This window comes from Podarcis muralis, chromosome 6, assembly GCF_964188315.1.
Source record: "Podarcis muralis chromosome 6, rPodMur119.hap1.1, whole genome shotgun sequence".
Lineage (NCBI taxonomy): Eukaryota > Metazoa > Chordata > Lepidosauria > Squamata > Lacertidae > Podarcis > Podarcis muralis.
This window is the reverse complement of record NC_135660.1, coordinates 71372899-71390346: the sequence shown is the minus strand read 5'-3', so window position 1 is coordinate 71390346 and position 17448 is coordinate 71372899. Positions and strand designations below refer to the sequence as shown.

The 17448-nt window shown below is 38.4% G+C and overlaps 1 protein-coding gene across 15 annotated transcripts in view; it reads right to left on the bottom strand.

Moving 5' to 3' along the window:
• Positions 1-440: 440 nt before the first annotated feature.
• The window catches only part of HERC4 (HECT and RLD domain containing E3 ubiquitin protein ligase 4), a 29198-nt gene continuing 12190 nt past the window's right edge, over positions 441-17448 (bottom strand). For 10 of the 15 annotated variants that reach the window (XM_077930537.1, XM_077930538.1, XM_028729402.2 and 7 more), the window contains 16 exons: positions 16913-17046; positions 15584-15643; positions 15326-15437; positions 13660-13849; positions 12382-12554; positions 11225-11344; positions 8576-8599; positions 8199-8297; positions 7762-7929; positions 6794-6937; positions 5349-5515; positions 4930-4996; positions 4665-4747; positions 3657-3840; positions 3331-3433; positions 441-1773 (listed from right to left, as the gene is read on the bottom strand). In XM_077930537.1, coding sequence (XP_077786663.1) covers positions 1565-1773; positions 3331-3433; positions 3657-3840; positions 4665-4747; positions 4930-4996; positions 5349-5515; positions 6794-6937; positions 7762-7929; positions 8199-8297; positions 8576-8599; positions 11225-11344; positions 12382-12554; positions 13660-13849; positions 15326-15437; positions 15584-15643; positions 16913-17046 — 2037 coding nt within the window. In that variant the 3' untranslated portion in view covers positions 441-1564. Of the gene's footprint in view, positions 1774-3330; positions 3434-3656; positions 3841-4664; positions 4748-4929; positions 4997-5348; positions 5516-6793; positions 6938-7761; positions 7930-8198; positions 8298-8575; positions 8600-11224; positions 11345-12381; positions 12555-13659; positions 13850-15325; positions 15438-15583; positions 15644-16912; positions 17047-17448 lie in introns of those variants that run through there. The other 5 variants (XM_028729414.2, XR_003706739.2, XR_003706741.2 and 2 more) reach the window with 5 other exon arrangements.

The window sequence follows — 17448 nt, the reverse complement described above, 5'->3', positions numbered from 1 at the left end:
GCGGGTGGCTCGGGGGCCAGTCAAATGGTCTTCATGATCTGCATCCGGCTCATGGGCCACACGTTGCCAACCCCTGTATTATAACATACAAAGTACTGAACATATGCATAAGCCATGTGTATCTGATCCTTTGTTAAACCATGTCCTGTCATTTCAGCGTATCAATATAAATTGACAGTATTGCATTGACAGAATCCCTGCTTCACTCTTATGTGACATTGCTAGATGGACTTCAGTCATGCAGACTACAGAGCCTACATGGGTGTTGTCAATTATGCAGACGCAGTCCAGCCAGAACTGGGAGTTAAGGCTGAACCTCATATGAACCTCAAAATAATTATCACAGAGATGTGTGCTAAGTGACACACTGCTATGCTAACTCCTGCACAGAATCAAATTTGTTGAAAGAATGAAACACCTACATGCACACTTGTACATAATTCATTCAAGAATTTTTTTATTTGATGCTTGAATTGTTTCACTGCAGTTTATAAATCTAAAAAAAAATAAATATTTCACAGCTGAAAGTCACATACTATCCATTAACATGTAAACATTCAGGAACTTAAGCTAGCCCCCACCCCCTCAATCCTCATGTTTAATTCAATATCATCAGGAGATGTCTTACTGAAATCCAAAAAGTCTTTTAAAAAGAGAGCATTTAACAATTATCTGAAAAAGTGTAAACTGAACCAGAACTGCAAAACTGCTCTTTCAACATTTGTGAATGGGAACAAAAGGATAAAATTCTCAGCTCTACTGAAGGTAAAAGGCAAAAAGCGGAGCTGAAGCCAGGCATTCCTTGATTATTCTAATTACCAACAGTTGCCAAGGATTGAATTCCAAGATTAAATAATGGGTTCCATTCATAATTTTAACAACTGATAGTTGCTTCATGCTGCCATGAGATTATCAGACAAATTATCTTTCACATTGTCTTGATCTCTTTTTTTTTATGTTAACAGGAGCCATATTTGTTCCGGTATGAAAGGGTTGACATAAAATTTATGGTTCCTCATAAGATTTTTACAAAAAGACAAGAGATGCATATCTCTTAATTTATCAGCTCAAATGTTAATGCCTTTTGGGTGTGTGTCTCTTTTTATAAAATAAGCCCCAATTCAGTTACAAGTAATAGATACTCTACTGCTATTGGAGCACAGGTATTTTATTACAAAAAAAATATATTTACAAAATGAAAAACCTAATGTGACTGTTGCAGTGATTGGGGGGGGGGGGAGTAAGCACACCTTTCACACACACAGCAAGTCATTTTGCAATATGTGAAGTACTAAAATTTAGTTAGTGAAACCATTGCTTTTATTCCAAAGTTGAATTTTTATTAAGATGGCAAAATGTGGCTCCAGCATTCATATCAAGACAGTTTATTAGTGTAAGGATTTTTGGCTGCCATTAGAGGATCCGATCACTGAACATGTTTACAAGCATTTCTTATAATAGCTCCGCTGCCAGGCTTTTCACCTTATGTGACACTGCAAGATAGATGCAAAATTAGTTCAGTGTTCCCACGTTAAAGAGTTGCTGTGTTCTTAGCTTCTGCAAGTTATACTAAATTGAAACCTTCATTGTGATCAATAGCCTGGATCAGCTTAGATCTGAGTATTTCTTTATCTGTATATTTTGGAAGATCAAGAAGATTAAAACATGTATGAGACACGGGGAGATACTCATCACCACCTCCAGTCGGCTGAATGACAAGACTAAGGCTCTTCATCCCAAGAATAGGAATACGATCACTGCCTGTCAAAAATACTACCAAGAAAATATAAATAAGTAAGAAGCCTGGGTACAAAAGCCAAAAATTTAGTGCTGTGCTATAATTTTCATTTTACTTTTTAGACTGATATAGCCCAAATCTAAAATTCTGAAAATGTAAAGCAGTTATAGCCATATGAAATTGTTTATAGTTCACTGTTTTTGCTTAAAGTTATTCTAAACAAATTTTATAGTTTAGAGAACTTATTTATTATATTTGTTCATTGCTTTACCCAGAGGTTCTTTTGGGGGGGGGGGGGGAAATATAACTAAAAACAGAAAATCCATATAACACTCCTGAGTCCAACCCTAAAAAACATGTATCTGAAGAAGTGTATCTGTGTATCTGAAGAAGTGTGCATGCACACGAAAGCTCATACCAAGAACTTAGTTGGTCTTTAAGGTGCTACTGGAAGGAATTTTTTTTGTTTTGCCTAAAAAACAAGTGTGGTGTGAAGTGATTTAATTAAGTTAACAGTTTCTCTTGGCTAAATAAATAATTATTTGCTTGGAAACAGGTGTGCTTGCACCTAAAGTAAGGTTTTCAACCTTTAATGAATCATATCAAATCAAGCAGAGTAGCTGCATGGGTGCTTTCAACTGGTATGATGTGTTTCACCAGAAACAGTTGCAGTTAATCTATTCATATATGTGCCTGTATGCATGTTAGGGTGCTCACACATTCAAAACTCGGGGCAGAATACAGACTTAAGTTAACTTAGGTCCTACTGAAATCAATCAAGTGAGCCAAATCATGATGCATGTTGTGCTTCATTCCCATTGAAACCAGCCGAAAAAATGTCTGGATCCAACAGATAGTATTTGAAACATAAGTGAATAAGCAACTTGCAGACCTGATCCTAGGAATTGTTGTTTATTTCTGTTTAAAATATTCATTATTTAAAAAAGTGAAAATGCAAATTCTCCCTTGGACAGAATCCAAACTCAACTTAGCATTTTAACCATTCAAAAAAACCAAACCCAACACTAACACTTAGGCTTAGCATGACATGTAAACCAGGTCTACACTGTAGTTTAGCATTACGTGCATGAACAGCACTGAGCCTTACACTCACATTCATAGGTGCCAACTCCCTGGGGCCCTGGGTGGTTGACAACCCACAAAATTCCCATGAAAGGGGCTGCCTGCATTTCCCCCTAACCTCCAGTCCTGAAGTGATTAGAAGAAACTGCTGCTGCCGCTCTTAAACTGGAGTTCTTACTTCCAAATTTATTATTACCCCACCCAGATTATACTATAACTTGATAGCAAGACAGGATCATAAACTACATATTGATCCTGGCTTGTCTGAACACACCACAGCTAAACTAACCACAGTTCCAAGTTTGGATGTAGGTTGTTTAAAACCATAGGTAGATACTTCCGATAGCCGGCTATGCTGAAGGAAGCTCCACAGGCCCGAGGCTCACTGCTGCTTAGCATATAGTGCTAAATTATGACCTAGTGTTACAGGAAAAATAAGCCAATGGTAACAATTGCTCTAGAGTTTCTATTTAGATTTCTTATTTTCTTACACAGTTTTGTATACTTACATAAAAACTGTTTCTTCTTCTCCAGTGGTAACTCATGAAAAACTTCCCAGAACATTTTAATTGTTGGATTCTCTGCCCAATATTCTCCTTTGTATTGAGTATTCTAAGAACAACAAATCAAAATCACAATATATCCGCCTCAAATTTACAAATAAAATGTTGTATATTGAACAAACAAAAATACCTATGTGTAAACGTATTTATAGAATTTTATGTATTTTAGTGTTTTTCTACATAATACAGAAAAGCTCTATTTTGGGCAATCGCTTAATTATACAGGGTTCTTTAGTGTTCAGTAGCTGCTAATGTCTTGACTAGTAACATACCTTCTCTAGTTCTTTCCAATCATAGTTTGTATTCCCAATCACCATTGCTTGCAGTTCATTGGGCTGGAAGAGCTGCAGAACTTTACCTCCACACACCTTGTGAAAGCCTGCATGGAATGCGTCATAGAGAGGAGCCACAGATTTATTGAAGATGTAGTCCACGTAGGCATTCACAAACTCTTGCCTAAAGATCAAATGAGAAGAAAAGGCACCATGTTTTCAGAAGATGAGAATGTTCAACCACAACTCCACTAGCAATGAACAGCAACCATTTTAGCACTGCCAATTATCTTCAGATAGCTCCTAGTTAAGAACTATAACATGAATGTCACACTGAATCCAGCACACAAAGCAAAGAGGGGAGGCATGAGAAAGGAACAGGCAAGTTTGACACTACAGTGATACCTCGGGTTACAGACACTTCAGGTTACAGACTGCGCTAACCTAGAAATAGTACCTCGGGTTAAGAACTTTGCTTCAGGATGAGAACAGAAATTGTGTGGCAGCGGTGCAGCAGCAGCGGGAGGCCCCATTAGCTAAAGTGATACCTCAGGTTAAGAACATTTTCAGGTTAAGAACGGACCTCCAGAACGAATTAAGTTCTTAACCCGAGGTACCACTGTAATTCCTGACTTCTTAAGCTATGGTTTATGAAGCCAGGAAAGATAATTCAAATGCTGCCAATGTCTTGGTGGCTGCAGTAAGGAATCACCAAGAAGAGAAGCAGAAGGAGGGCAAAACTCGTTTCTTAAAATATTTTGCCTGTTTATCACCACAAGAAAGAAAGAAAGAAAGAAAGAAAGAAAGAAAGAAAGAAAGAAAGAATTCTTTTGCAAGATTACAGGTTTGGAATAAATATCTCAGAAGTTGGGTATAACTCCCCACCACACCCACACCCCTTATAGTTCAATTCTGAGTTAAGAACCTGCATGAAATGAAAAAAAGTATTTCTCCCTGATAAAATTAAGCAAAGGCAAACTTCTGTCAACCTACCATGCTAAAACTTACCTATTTTGTTTGACAACAGGAATATCAGTACCATTAGGAATTAGCTCCTTAACTTCCGTAGTACCAAAATTTTCAACAGTGATCTGTTTAGAACATGAGAGTGTATTTTACTTTTTGTTGCAGAATAGAATCTATAATTCAATACAGGAAAGTGAAGCATGCTATACAAAGTATAGCATTTTAACAGGAAAAGAGAGACTCGATTACATATTATTACTCATTACACCGGCATTAAAAAGGTGGCAATGGATGATCTCACACTTACTGTAAAGTTGAGGCAGAAGGTATCCTCTATATCATCTTCTGGGTAGTCCAATAATTGCTGCATACTCCTGAGAATAAAATGTCTCTCATCACAAGTTGTAACAGCACAATTTATTCAGAAACTTACAGAACTGAAATGGTTTTATATTCTTCCACAGAAATTTACAGTTTAGATTTGCAAAAAATCTAGCAGCTACTGAGAAGTCAATATCTGTTCCAAGTTTTTTTTTGCCCTGAAAGGATTTCAATCCTAAAAAACCTACATTTGTTTCAAGTGTGTCAGCTAGAAATAAAGACACTCTAAATCTTGTATCTCATCTCCTTAACAAGGTATTCAATTATTTCTTTGCACTGTCAAAGAAGTTATGATGCACAGAAATGTTAATCTACTTACTGTACTTTCAGTTGTAATGTGCTCACCTGCCAACATCAGGCATTAGCTCTTTGAGGTCATCCAGGGAAGGTTTCTTGTTCAGGAGCTTCTTATATAAAGCCAAAGGGAAGTGAAGCTCTACAATAGTAAAATTATATATTGCTAGCCCACAGACAACACCAATCAGATGAAATAAGTCACTGTCTTCAAAGGTCTGCAAATATGAAAAAACTGAAATTAAACTTTTAAAAGCTTACAAAAACATGCACATTGCTTTAGAGGCCATGCTTGCATTCAACTGCTGCTAGACTTCAAGTGGAATCACAATAATTTTGCAAGCTAGTACACTCAGTTATTACTCATGTATATGTTTGAGGTTGGGATCTATAGGGTTAAAAACTCATCAAGCCATTTTTTCAAGGGTTACAGGATGTTTAATTGCTTTGTATTTTATTTTGCAATCCCCTCTAGTGTAGCGAGGCAACAACTCAAGTGGCAAGCAACCAGTGTTTTGAGGGTTAGCATTCTAGAGAGAGGTGTCCTGATGATGGTTATCTATGATCTGGTAACATCCTGTATTAATGCACTGTCCTTGGTGCTGCCTTTGAAGCAACTAGGAAAATTCAGCTAGTACGAAATACAATGCCTAGGTTACTAACAGAGACCAACTGAATATATATCTCACTCAACAGAAAACTGCACTAGCTGTATCTCTGGCACAGTTTAAGGTGCTGATTCTTGCCTTTAGAACTTTAATCAGCTTAGGAGGACTGCTTTGTTCACAGGAACCTACAGCTCAAGTTCTAAGATCATCCTTGAAGTCCTTTCTCTGAGACATCTTGATGAAGCCAATTATGACAAAGGAAAAGGGTCTTTTCTGTTGTGGCACATCTGGTGTAGAGTATTTCCGTGGGAAGGCTTTTTATCACACTACATTTGGATTTTTTATTACACTACATGTGTTAAAAATGCTAGGGTGTCTGTTTTGTCACCAACAAGAGTTTTGTGAGTGGCCGCTGTTAATAATGGAATTGTGACTGATCATATGTTCTACATTTCATTTCCCTCTAACCTCATGATTTATAATCCTTCTTCGAAACAACTCAGGTGAATACTTCATGTACCCGATGAAGTGATCTGTACTCCATGAAAGCTTATGCCATAAGACTTTAAGATGCAATGATACTTTTATTTTGGCCCCAACAGACTCTACAAAATCACAGCCATGCAGCAGCCACAAAACACACTGACTTAATCTAGTGCTGTTGTATTCATGGCCTTCTGTGACCACCAGGGAAAGGGGACAGAAATGAGCACATTCAGGATCAAGAGCAAAGGGCTAGCATAACAAATGCTATCACAGTCTAAAGGATGCAGTGTGCACTGGTGCAATTATATCATAGTAGTAATATTCTCAAAGATACCATAGGCTGAAAGTAAATCAAGATATTCATTTCCACTATAAATACACAAAACCCAACAAATTGCATACCTTATCTGAGAACCAGATGAGCCTCGATTGTTCGTCGTACCTGAACATTCCATACTTGGGATCTAACAGCTCTCTCATGATAAGCAAGAAAAATTCTTTGCGAACTCCTCCTGCATCAACAGCTTCTTCCCCTACAAAGATAACCTAACATTGGCAATGCAGTTAGAACATTACATTTTTAAAAAATAAAATACCACACATACTCATAGAATCATAGAATTGCAGAGTTGGAAGGGACCCTGAGTATCATCTAGAACAACCTCCTGCGATGCAGGAAGATGCAGCTGTCCTGTAAGGGAATCGTGCCTGCGACCTTGGCGTTATCAGCACCAGGCTCTGACCAACTGAGCTATCCACAAGTGCTCAGTTTATTACTTGGCTAATGACATTTACATTAAGGAGTCTGACTAAAGGCCACTTCATACATTGTACTTTAAAGCTGTAAAATGTGTTTTAAGTTTTTATAAATGTTTTATTATTATTATTATTTATGTGCTGGAAGCCACCCAGAGTGGCTGGCAAACCCAGCCAGATGGGTGGGGTAATAATAAATTAATAAATAAAATATGAACACGGCAAATGTATATTTGTAAAGACATATGTTATACAGGTATATAGGTTATACAGGTACATTTTTCATTAACCTGGAGCAGCCTCAACTCTATGAATGAATGTTGAGGGGCAAGTTATGAATTATATGCAAGTGTGCATACTAAAGTTCCAACAATTGAAAAGAAAGAAAATGCACCAAAAGGAGCCTTAGGTAGTTGTGATTTTGAATGATGGGAGGAAGCGAGTGCTGAACCCTTTCTTGGCCAGCTGTTTTCTGCTCAGAATTCTCCCTTCACCCAGTTCTAGGACAAATATTTGCCATGGGAAAAGCAGAGGGTAGGGGGTGGAGAAGAAGAGAAAACTGAAGGCCAGGTGTGCATCACAAAAAGGTAAACATGCATGCATATAGGCTATACCTTAAGAGGCTTCTTGTAGTCAACATTTTTTGTTTTTCTTAGGACTTCCATGGTATCCCCCACAATATTGTCTCTGCGCACAATTAAGATCAGACATGGATTGACAGATTCAAATACTGGGAGAAAAATAGATGAGAAATTCTGTCTGTGAGCCTGGTCAACAGCCATCTGGGAAAAACCAAGTAAAAACCTTAGTGGCAGCAGCAGTAGTAATAAACACTGGATGCTCAAGAGAATCTACAATTCCTAGTAATATTTCCAGCTTGTGATTATACTAATGCAGTAATGCCTGAATCTTTGATATCCAAAGGCACAGTTTTTCTCAATAACTGAGCAACTGTGATACAAGCCAGTTAATATAAACAGGGCCTAAGTTATATCAATCCAGGAATAACTACAGTGTTTTAAAGTATTTTATTTTTAAATTACTGTTTTACCTGCATCTGTAAGACTGCATCTGTCTGCAAGAGTGTTGTCTTTGCCTGTGCATCAAACACAAATGGGTAGGTGCAAATTGTAACTGGCACATCTGCTAGCTAGAAAGGCAATAGAAAAAGCTGTTAGCATGTGCAGTATTAGCAACAGTATATATAAATTTTCTTTTGGCAGTTATGCAACATTTACTTGACAGAGAGATATAATACAGGATATCCAGCTTATGAAGAGGTTTATATTTTTTAAACAGTTTTAGATATATCTAATCCATGAATTTATTTCAAGATTATCAGAATTCAAGGCCCATGGATAAACCTGATGTCAGAATCTTTGGGTCTAGTTTCCAAAACTTTACTGTGGAAATCAGATAACTTCTTACCTCATTTAATCCATGGCTGATATCCTACCAAAAGAGTGCATAAGAGGCAGCAGTAATTAAAAGGAAAAAAACACTGTTAGGTTCCTCTCCACTTTCCTCCACACCCCCAAAAGCCTTCATGCAGATGCCTGCATTTTTTTAAAAAAAGATGGGCACAGACTAATGCCTGTGTGGCATTCAGAGTAGAGCTATTGAAATTAATGAACCTAAGAGCTTCCTCTTGTCCCGCTGCTTCCCTGCCCTACCCCAAGCAAAACTGCTCTTTAGTACTCTAATGGAGCAAATAGCAAATGGTTTTTCCGTGGATTGCCCTTTGTTCCAATTTAAAGTTAAGAGCAGGTTTTCCCTGGGAAAGGAGCGGGACAAGGGGGAAACTGTTTGGGCCCATGCTTTCTAAGTGTGGACGAGCCCTAACTTAAGCCACTTTCATGAATGTCAATGGGTCTATTTTGAGCAAAATTTAGTTAAATACCTCTCTCTATGTCCTATGTACAGGGACGCGGGTGGCACTGTACATAGGGTGGGGCTTTGCACATCAAAGTGCAAGTAGATAAATAGGTACTGCTCCGGCGGGAAGGTAAATGACGTTTCCGTGCGCTGTTCTGGTTTGCCAGAAGCGACTTAGTCATGCTGGCCACATGACCTGGAAGCTGTACGCCGGCTCCCTCGGCCAATAAAGCGAGATGAGCACCGCAACCCCAGAGTCTGCCACGACTGGACCTAATGGCCAGGGGTCCCTTTACCTTTATGTCCTAGGTACACAGAGCAGTGTAGAGAACAATGTATGCTAATGCACATGGATCTCAGGGAGGTACATGGCATAACTGTGCCCACATACAGATTCACTGCTAATACATGCATGGAGCCTCTACCAAAGTCATGCCTGGCACACATTCACTTCCACAAGATGCAGTGGTCGCGCCTTAGAAAACAGGGATAAATAAAAGTTCACAGAGAGGTTTGGTCCTAAACTGTGCAATTCTCCAACTTTACGATTGGTTTATTCAAACATCTATCCCAGCTCATTTCTAAAACTTTATTGTGGCCCACCTCCAAATTATGACTAAACTATTAATGTGCCTAAAAACCAAATGTCACAGGCGCAAAAATCTAGCCTAGGTAGTTTTTTAGTTCTTTTCATCCTTCATCAACATGTTGATAATGGACACAGAGCACTCATGAGCACAACTTATCTATTCAATTAATACATTTATGAATAATCTTTTTCATTTTCAAAATCTTAAAAAGCAGATTGCATTTCTCACAATCAGTATTCTGAAACCACAGATCCTATTTAACCTACACTGTTTCTAGGCTCTGCTCCAAGCCATTACAAAAATACTTCAGATGCCCGACTTGAGATATATGAGCAGGGAAAGAGACACTTCTGAGCTAAAAATAACATTGATACTTTAGGGAGTAGTTTTAAATAAGGGTGGGGACCTTTCCTTTGAGAACACCACGATTACTGAATAGAAGAAGTAGAGGAACAATGAATTATATGCACAATTGCAATGGTGGGATGTAGGATACAGGTATTCTCCCATAAAAGTAATATATTTGAGTAACTCATGAGGAGAGATACATGAGGGCAGATGACATTTTAAAAAGGTGTTAGTGTTTGATCACCATCATTTAATAAACCTGGAATTTTGGTTCCTGTTGCCTACCTTAAATAGTTTCCAAAAATATTCTTGTTTGTTTAAAAGCCCAACTCTATTACTACCTTATGGACCCTATGGTCCAGTTTACACCAAACCAGGGGTGGTTAACCTGTTGCTCAACTGCAACTCCCACCAGCCTCAGACAGCATCACCAATGATCAGTGGTGAGTCATAGTTCAGGTTATTCATGTCTGTCACTATACCATGGCTTAGTGCTGCATGAACAAATCTCCCTGAACCCTGAGCAAAGCACTGGCGGCCTGCATGCTCGCCTCACCAATTCTTGTTAGGCCAGGAGAAGAACCTGCACCAAGTCTGGTTTTGCTTTTGAACAGTCTAGGCTCAGTGCAAATGAATGGACTAGGGATTTTGGCGGTTAGATTCAGGAAGAACTCATGTGCCAAGATGTGACTGTGGTACAGCATGATTTGCCAGTATATCCAAACCAAGCAGTGCATCATTTGATGTACACTCTGTATTCTTTAAAGGAAAAGAAGAAAAACTAGCCCTCTCTCTAACGCTTATCAAAGACCAACTTTTTTACTCTGCATGGATGTAATGTTTCAGAAAACTTCATAAAAAGGACATTGTCTAGGAAAAACTAAAAAGAAAAAGAAAACCCACAACCCAAAACTGACATACACTAAGAACCACTCTAAATAGAGCACTTGTCACAACCTAAACTGTTCTTGGCCTGCACTGCTTCAGACTGTGGTGGAGGAGCAGGGGACCTAACATAGTCATGTTCATTAATTTCAATGGGTACACTGTTGAGTGAAATTTTGGTTGAATACCATCCATAGAAATCTAGCATGTTAGGCAGAACACCCTTCTCTCCCACACCTAGCTATCTGTTTGCAGGAATTTATTTATTGTATTGGGAACACTGAGCCATACAATTCATCCAACTGAGCTATGCATTGTGAATTCAAGCCCATGCAGTGTATTTTATAACGCATAGTGAAAACAAAAATGGGACATTTACCATTCCATATGCCTGCTGCTGAATCCAGTGGAAGTAATCACTTCTTATGTCTATCAAATCCTGTAGTTCATGTATGTAGAATTTATCATATTGTATGATTTGCCCACCTCTTTCGTTTACCTGCATTTTAAAGAGAATGCAGTTTGTCACTGAGAATATTTTACATTTCACTCTATTCTATTAAAACTATTTCTTCAGATTTGTATATGAAATGCTATTTGCAATATTTTGGCTGGCCTAATAAAGGTATTGCTATACTATGGAGTCTGGAAGTTGCTGTCTATGTTAGCCAGCCTTCTTCACAAAGAGGAATAATTTGTCTGAACTCTTAAACTATTTTCATTTATAAATATATGTCCTTTCCCAAAGCATAACAAGACTGGAATATGTCAGAGTCACACAATGATTTAGTTATAAACTACAGGGAACAGCCATTTTCTGTGTGCACCGCTTTCAGCCACAGAATGGGGAGGGGCTGGAACAGGCTGATGTTTTAAGGACATTTTTTGATATGATGCTTTCTCCCTCCCACTTTAGGGGTTGGTATTTGTTTGCTGAATGTGACCAAGGTTATTTATAACTGATAAGCAGCAAGAGAAAATGTGTTTTAAATTATTTATTTATAGAATGATACTGTTTATGTATATTAAGTTGTAAACATTAAGAAGTTAGTGTAAAACCAACCATGCATTTTATTCCAAGATGCACTCCAAAAACCAACTTGATAATAAAAGTACTTGCTATTACCAGGCAGCCTGTGAGTAAGACTATTTGAAAAGTGGGGTTCCACATGTTTCTTGTCAACTATTTCAATATGCAGTGTCAGATCTTAAGACATTGAACCAGAATGCATGCATGTATGCATAGAATTGCAGCCTTAGTGATTTCTCTTTTGTGGTTCTGCCTTTGCTAAAGTAAGGTATGTTGTTCACAAAATAAATTTTGACTCCATTTGTAATATTGGCATGAACTTTCAACTTCTGTGGTTTGGGTGAGTCCATATACTCATAGCCACACAGCCACAACTTTCTGTGAAAGTTCAGACTTCTAAACTCTAGACTTCTAGACTCAGTGAAAATCAATTGCATCAATGATACAGTACATCAGCCAAAATGTATCTGGCAGCAGAAATAAGGATACAAACTGCAAAGACCTACCCTGTGCAAAATTTCCAAAACCTTGAGAGAAGAGTGCAGGCAGCTAGAGAAGATTCTTTGCTCTGAAGTTGGAATGCCCATCTTGTACAATTTAAGAAGGTGGACAACAACATCCTTGTAAAGTTCCACTATTTTAAGGAAGAGGGGAGGCTCCAATGCAGACCACCAGTTTTCTATTAATAAAAGGGAAAAGCAAATCTAGCAGACGAAAACATTGCACAACTTGACAGGACTTATATGTAACTAATACTGTCTAGATCTCAAGTTCATTAGTTGTTCAGCAATGAATAAATCAGACCATCCGTTTTTCCGCTCCATATCAACATCCTTTTAATATGTAAGAATAGGAGACATAGTTTTTTGGATGTTAGAAAGGGAAGTGCAAAGTTTATTATCCCTGAGGAGAAATCTCTCAAACAGTAGCAAGAAACCCTGCTTATTAACTATCATGAATTCAAAAAGACAGTTTAAGAAATTTCATTGGACACTTGAGCAATTCCGGATTTAAAAAATAACTTGGCCTCAAAATTATAAATCTGTATCACAGTAGAGCATAGTTGATAATTTACTATTATTTATAATTTACTATTATGCCTTTCTGGTATATTTGCCTCGTACAATCATACCTCGTGTTGCATTCCGCTCTTGTTACGGACTTTCAGCTTACGAACGTGGCAAACCCAGAAGTGTTTACTTCTGGGCTCACTGCCTGTGCATGCTCAGAAGCGATCTGCGCGCTTTGCGCATGTGCTTGATCGCACCGTGCACATGCGCAGAAGAGGCACTCTAGTTGCGGACTTTTCGGGGTGCAAATAGCACCCCGAAATGGATTAAGTCCACAACTAGAGGTACCACTGTACCTGCTAATGGCAAGAGGAAATACATTACGTATTTTTCACTCCAACAAACACTATCAGTAAGCAAAAAACAAACCTTAGGACTGACATAAACCACAATTTCTAGTTTGCATTTAATGCTATGCCAGGGATCACTGTTTCCACCCAGCGTGAATGTGGAGGAATAAGTGGCCAGAGGCAGTGTGTTCATGGCAAACGATTAATAAAGGTTTACAGTGGTATGCAAACAAAGCACTTGCTCATAGAGCTACACAAGGATATCTATATGCAACAGCACTTCCCTTTAGTAGTGCAATGAACAGAAGGTGAAAACTGGTAGCAAGAATAGTTTGAGAGATTATATATGCCCACAGTTAGTTTTGCAAGCTGCCACACCCTTGCAGCAGATTAAGACATACAAATTAAACAAAAGAAACCTTACCAAGTACTTTCAGTGGAGCCTTTTCTAGATTCACAATAGCAGTTGCAAATGGGATAGCTAGTGTCATGTAATTGTTTGCGTCACTCATTAGTGGGCATTCTGGCAGGGTTAGAAACAGTCTTAGGGCTTCAACATCAGGCAAGGAACTAGTCAGTTTAGGAATAAGGTTCTTTTCCAAACTAGCTGCAACCTGGGAATGTGGTACAAAATAGATTCTGGTTTTAAACTAAAATCATTTTCTATTATAATAACTCATTTTACACTTTTTTTTTAATGAATTTGAACATAAACTTGTTTTTTTTTTAAAAAACAAAACAAAACCCAGAGCTCCTTAATCACAATAAATGTTTTTTATAACAGCTATTTTACAAGAATGATGAAAGTTACCTTTCATATCTGTTCTGGAGTACAACACACATTACAACATGAAAAATGCGGCCCTGAAACACAGTTTCATACTATGGAGTGTTTCTGTTCAGGGGTTGGAGCCATTCTAGTCAGACATAAAACTAAGCCATAGTTTGCTATCACCATGGTTTGCTGAAGAAACCAGGACCCCAACCACAGATGATCAAAGAAACTGTGGCTTGTTTTGCCTGGTGATCCCCCCCCCCATCCTCTTGTGAATAGATGGTTGCTGAGCAGAAGGCCTTTGTGACAATCAACTTATCAACTTACCACTTCTTTTGCCACTGGCCAACTGCAGACAGGAAACGAACATTCTGCTCAAGATCCTTTAATGGCTCCAAAAGCCCCTGAGCAAAGTAATAGTCCTAAAGGTACTATCAACCAACCCTTTCCTTGCAATCCTCCTGAGCAAAAGTTCTGTCTGCTCTAGCTATTCTTTCAGTAACAACAAGTGTTTCTCAGAACTAGGAATGAACTGAGTTTATCAGGAAGTGAATGGGTGACAGGGGAAGCTTTTAGATCCAAATCTGCAACTGCATTTGTTGAACTGTTAGTATAGTCCTTCCTAAGAACAAAGGTGAGCTTTTAAACATATATCTCTCATTAGATATTAGGGGGAAATGCTCGTGGTCTCTTACTACTTTTCTTTCTCATAGGGCTCATCAGCAATGAGGCATGCAGGGTAATGAGCCTGTTACTGGGCACAGTAGTGAAGGATGGAGAGATCTGTTAAAAATATCAGTGATAACCTCTTAGTTGCATGAACAATTTCATTTTCCAGCTGTTTTTCCCTTAAACCTCTGTAGCCAGGCAAGGGCTTCTGAGCGATGTGACAAACTAAGCTCAAACCTAAGGATTTGAAGTTCAGAGGTAACTAAAAGCAGAGATTCACAAGCCAACTTCAAAACATAGTTTGAGATCATGGTTTGTTGGGCACAAACAAACCATAAATGGTTGGCCAGGATGCTCACAGGCATAGCCAGAGCTCACCTGAACAACCCATGGATTAGTGTTATGCCCAAATCCAGTCATTGAAACACTAATTGAAGTACATTTTAAAAATCTCAAAATGTTGACAACTCTGTGGAGCTACTACAATTTACATTTTTTTAAAAGTATTGAATATTTCAACAAAGCATCAAGCATTGCATTGCAAACCTAAATTTACCAGTTCTGTGCAAAAAGAACCACCAATTGCTGTAACACAGTGTAATACCTGGGATTTGAAACTAGGTGCAGTAAGGATTTCAGGACAAACCTGCTGAGATATATGAGGATGTTCCGGCTGTATAAGTTTGTGAAACAGAAGTCGAGCAGTATTCATGTCAATCCCTGAGTATCTGGCACTAGTTCTGTAGTGATCATCATGGCTATGAAAACAAAAAGCAGTAAGTAAATTCTGCTTTCCACTACTTATTCTCTATACTTTTAAATGAATATGTAATTCTTAATTATTTCCAAACTTTCATTAAATCTTGTGGCTTGGGCATTAAAATATTGTGTATCACCCACTGACCTGACAGCTAAAAAACTTCCATTTAGACAGCCAGCTGAGGAAAATGTTCCGTCGATTTCACTATTAAAAAAAGAATAAGAAAATATATATACACAAAGTTAAATTTACTACAATGTTCTAACAGTCTGTAATAATCACTGTTGACATTCTAGTCAATGGCAGTTCTTTCACCACACAAAGTCCTGGAATTGCCACTGGCAGAGTATCTGTCAGAAGACGGAGATGAGCAATACTGTATTCCGTTACTATACTCAGTTTCTTTTTCACAAAGAGAGCTCACTATGTTCTATCAGCCATAAGGGCCTTTAACACAAAATCTGTTTCCCAACTCCTTTATGCTTCAAATGTCTGGTACAATGGTCTATTTTCTAAGTTAGATGGGTTCCAGACTAAGTTCCTTTGGCTCCTACTTCAGGTCCCAAATTGTGTCCCTAATTCAATTCTATTGTTGGAAACAGGTGAATGTCCACTCTCCACTAAAGTGTGGTGGGCTGCCTTGAAATACTGGTATTTGGCCTGGGGAAGGGATTACTTTTACATCTAACCAAAAAAGTCTGTCAGTTCATGCTTGAAAACTATGATCCGAAAAGCCTCATCAACTGGTCTTTCGCCATCCTTTTTACATCATTTGGGCTATGACATTGCCCTTAAATCCCTGAGGCAAAGGTTATGGGATATTTTATACAGCGATCTTCATTCCATATATTATGTAACCTGTGGACCGTTTGCAACTGGAATCCACTATGGCCATGATTTTCAGTTACCATCGTATTTCATGAATCTGTCTGAACCTAACTATTGCCAATTATTCACCAAAGCCAGACTAAATGTAATCCCTTCAGAAGTACTAAACGGCAGACTGTCTGGTATACCCTATCAGAACAGGCTCTCTTTATGCTCTCATGGTGTTGACTCTATGAAACATATCCCACTACACTGTGAGCAATTCAAACAAGGGCAGATCAACCAATAAAGGTAGCAATACATACAGATAGCCATACTGAAAGGAAACATCCTATGTTACAAGAAAACATAGCTTAACATACACTACACTTGAAAAGACTAAAAGGAGAGAAACTTTCTACAAAGCCCAACCATATTTCTTAGTGAATTTAATGGACATTGTCATGTACGTTTCCTTCCCTCTCCCATTCCTACCGTAATCCTTTCCTTTAAGCAGAGCTCTTCCTATGTTAACTAAGCTGAGCGTCCATGAGGTAAGAGTAATACATTCAAATGCAGGAGCCAAGTGGATGGTTCTGTAAAGTTAAGCACACAACACCACTATCTGCAAGATATGCCCAAAAGTATAACAACCACCATTCTTACTTTGCTATCTCTGCAGGGAGCCTCCCTGATCCTGAAGATGAGCAGTGCAGCAACCTCTGAATGAAGCCTTCGTTCACAGTCCAGATTTGCTTCGAAGCACATGGGTATCTGAAGTCATCTGGAGGTTCCAAATCCTACATTTTGAGTGGCAAATTATACACAGAAATATTCCCCCCCATTAACTAGGGCTAATTTCCAGAAATCCCTATATTTAGAGTTGCTACACCATACAACTTTGTTTCATGTTTACTCTTGAGCAGTCCACATTTTGCTTTTGAACTTGTTGCATATAAACATTACGCACACAAGTTGGTTGGTTTCTATATTATCTGAGAAGATTTATATAAAAGGCTTTTAAAGAAATTGTTTTAAAATTTCCCTCTTTTTTTCAGGAGCGCTAATTGGAGCTCAGCATACATAATGGCCCCAATCCAGCTGTAGTCATGCTTTCCTGCATGCAACTATCACCCCCAGATTAATTCATTGAGTTCAATACACTCACATCAGTGCTTCACAGATTTCCCTTGCTGCAGTAG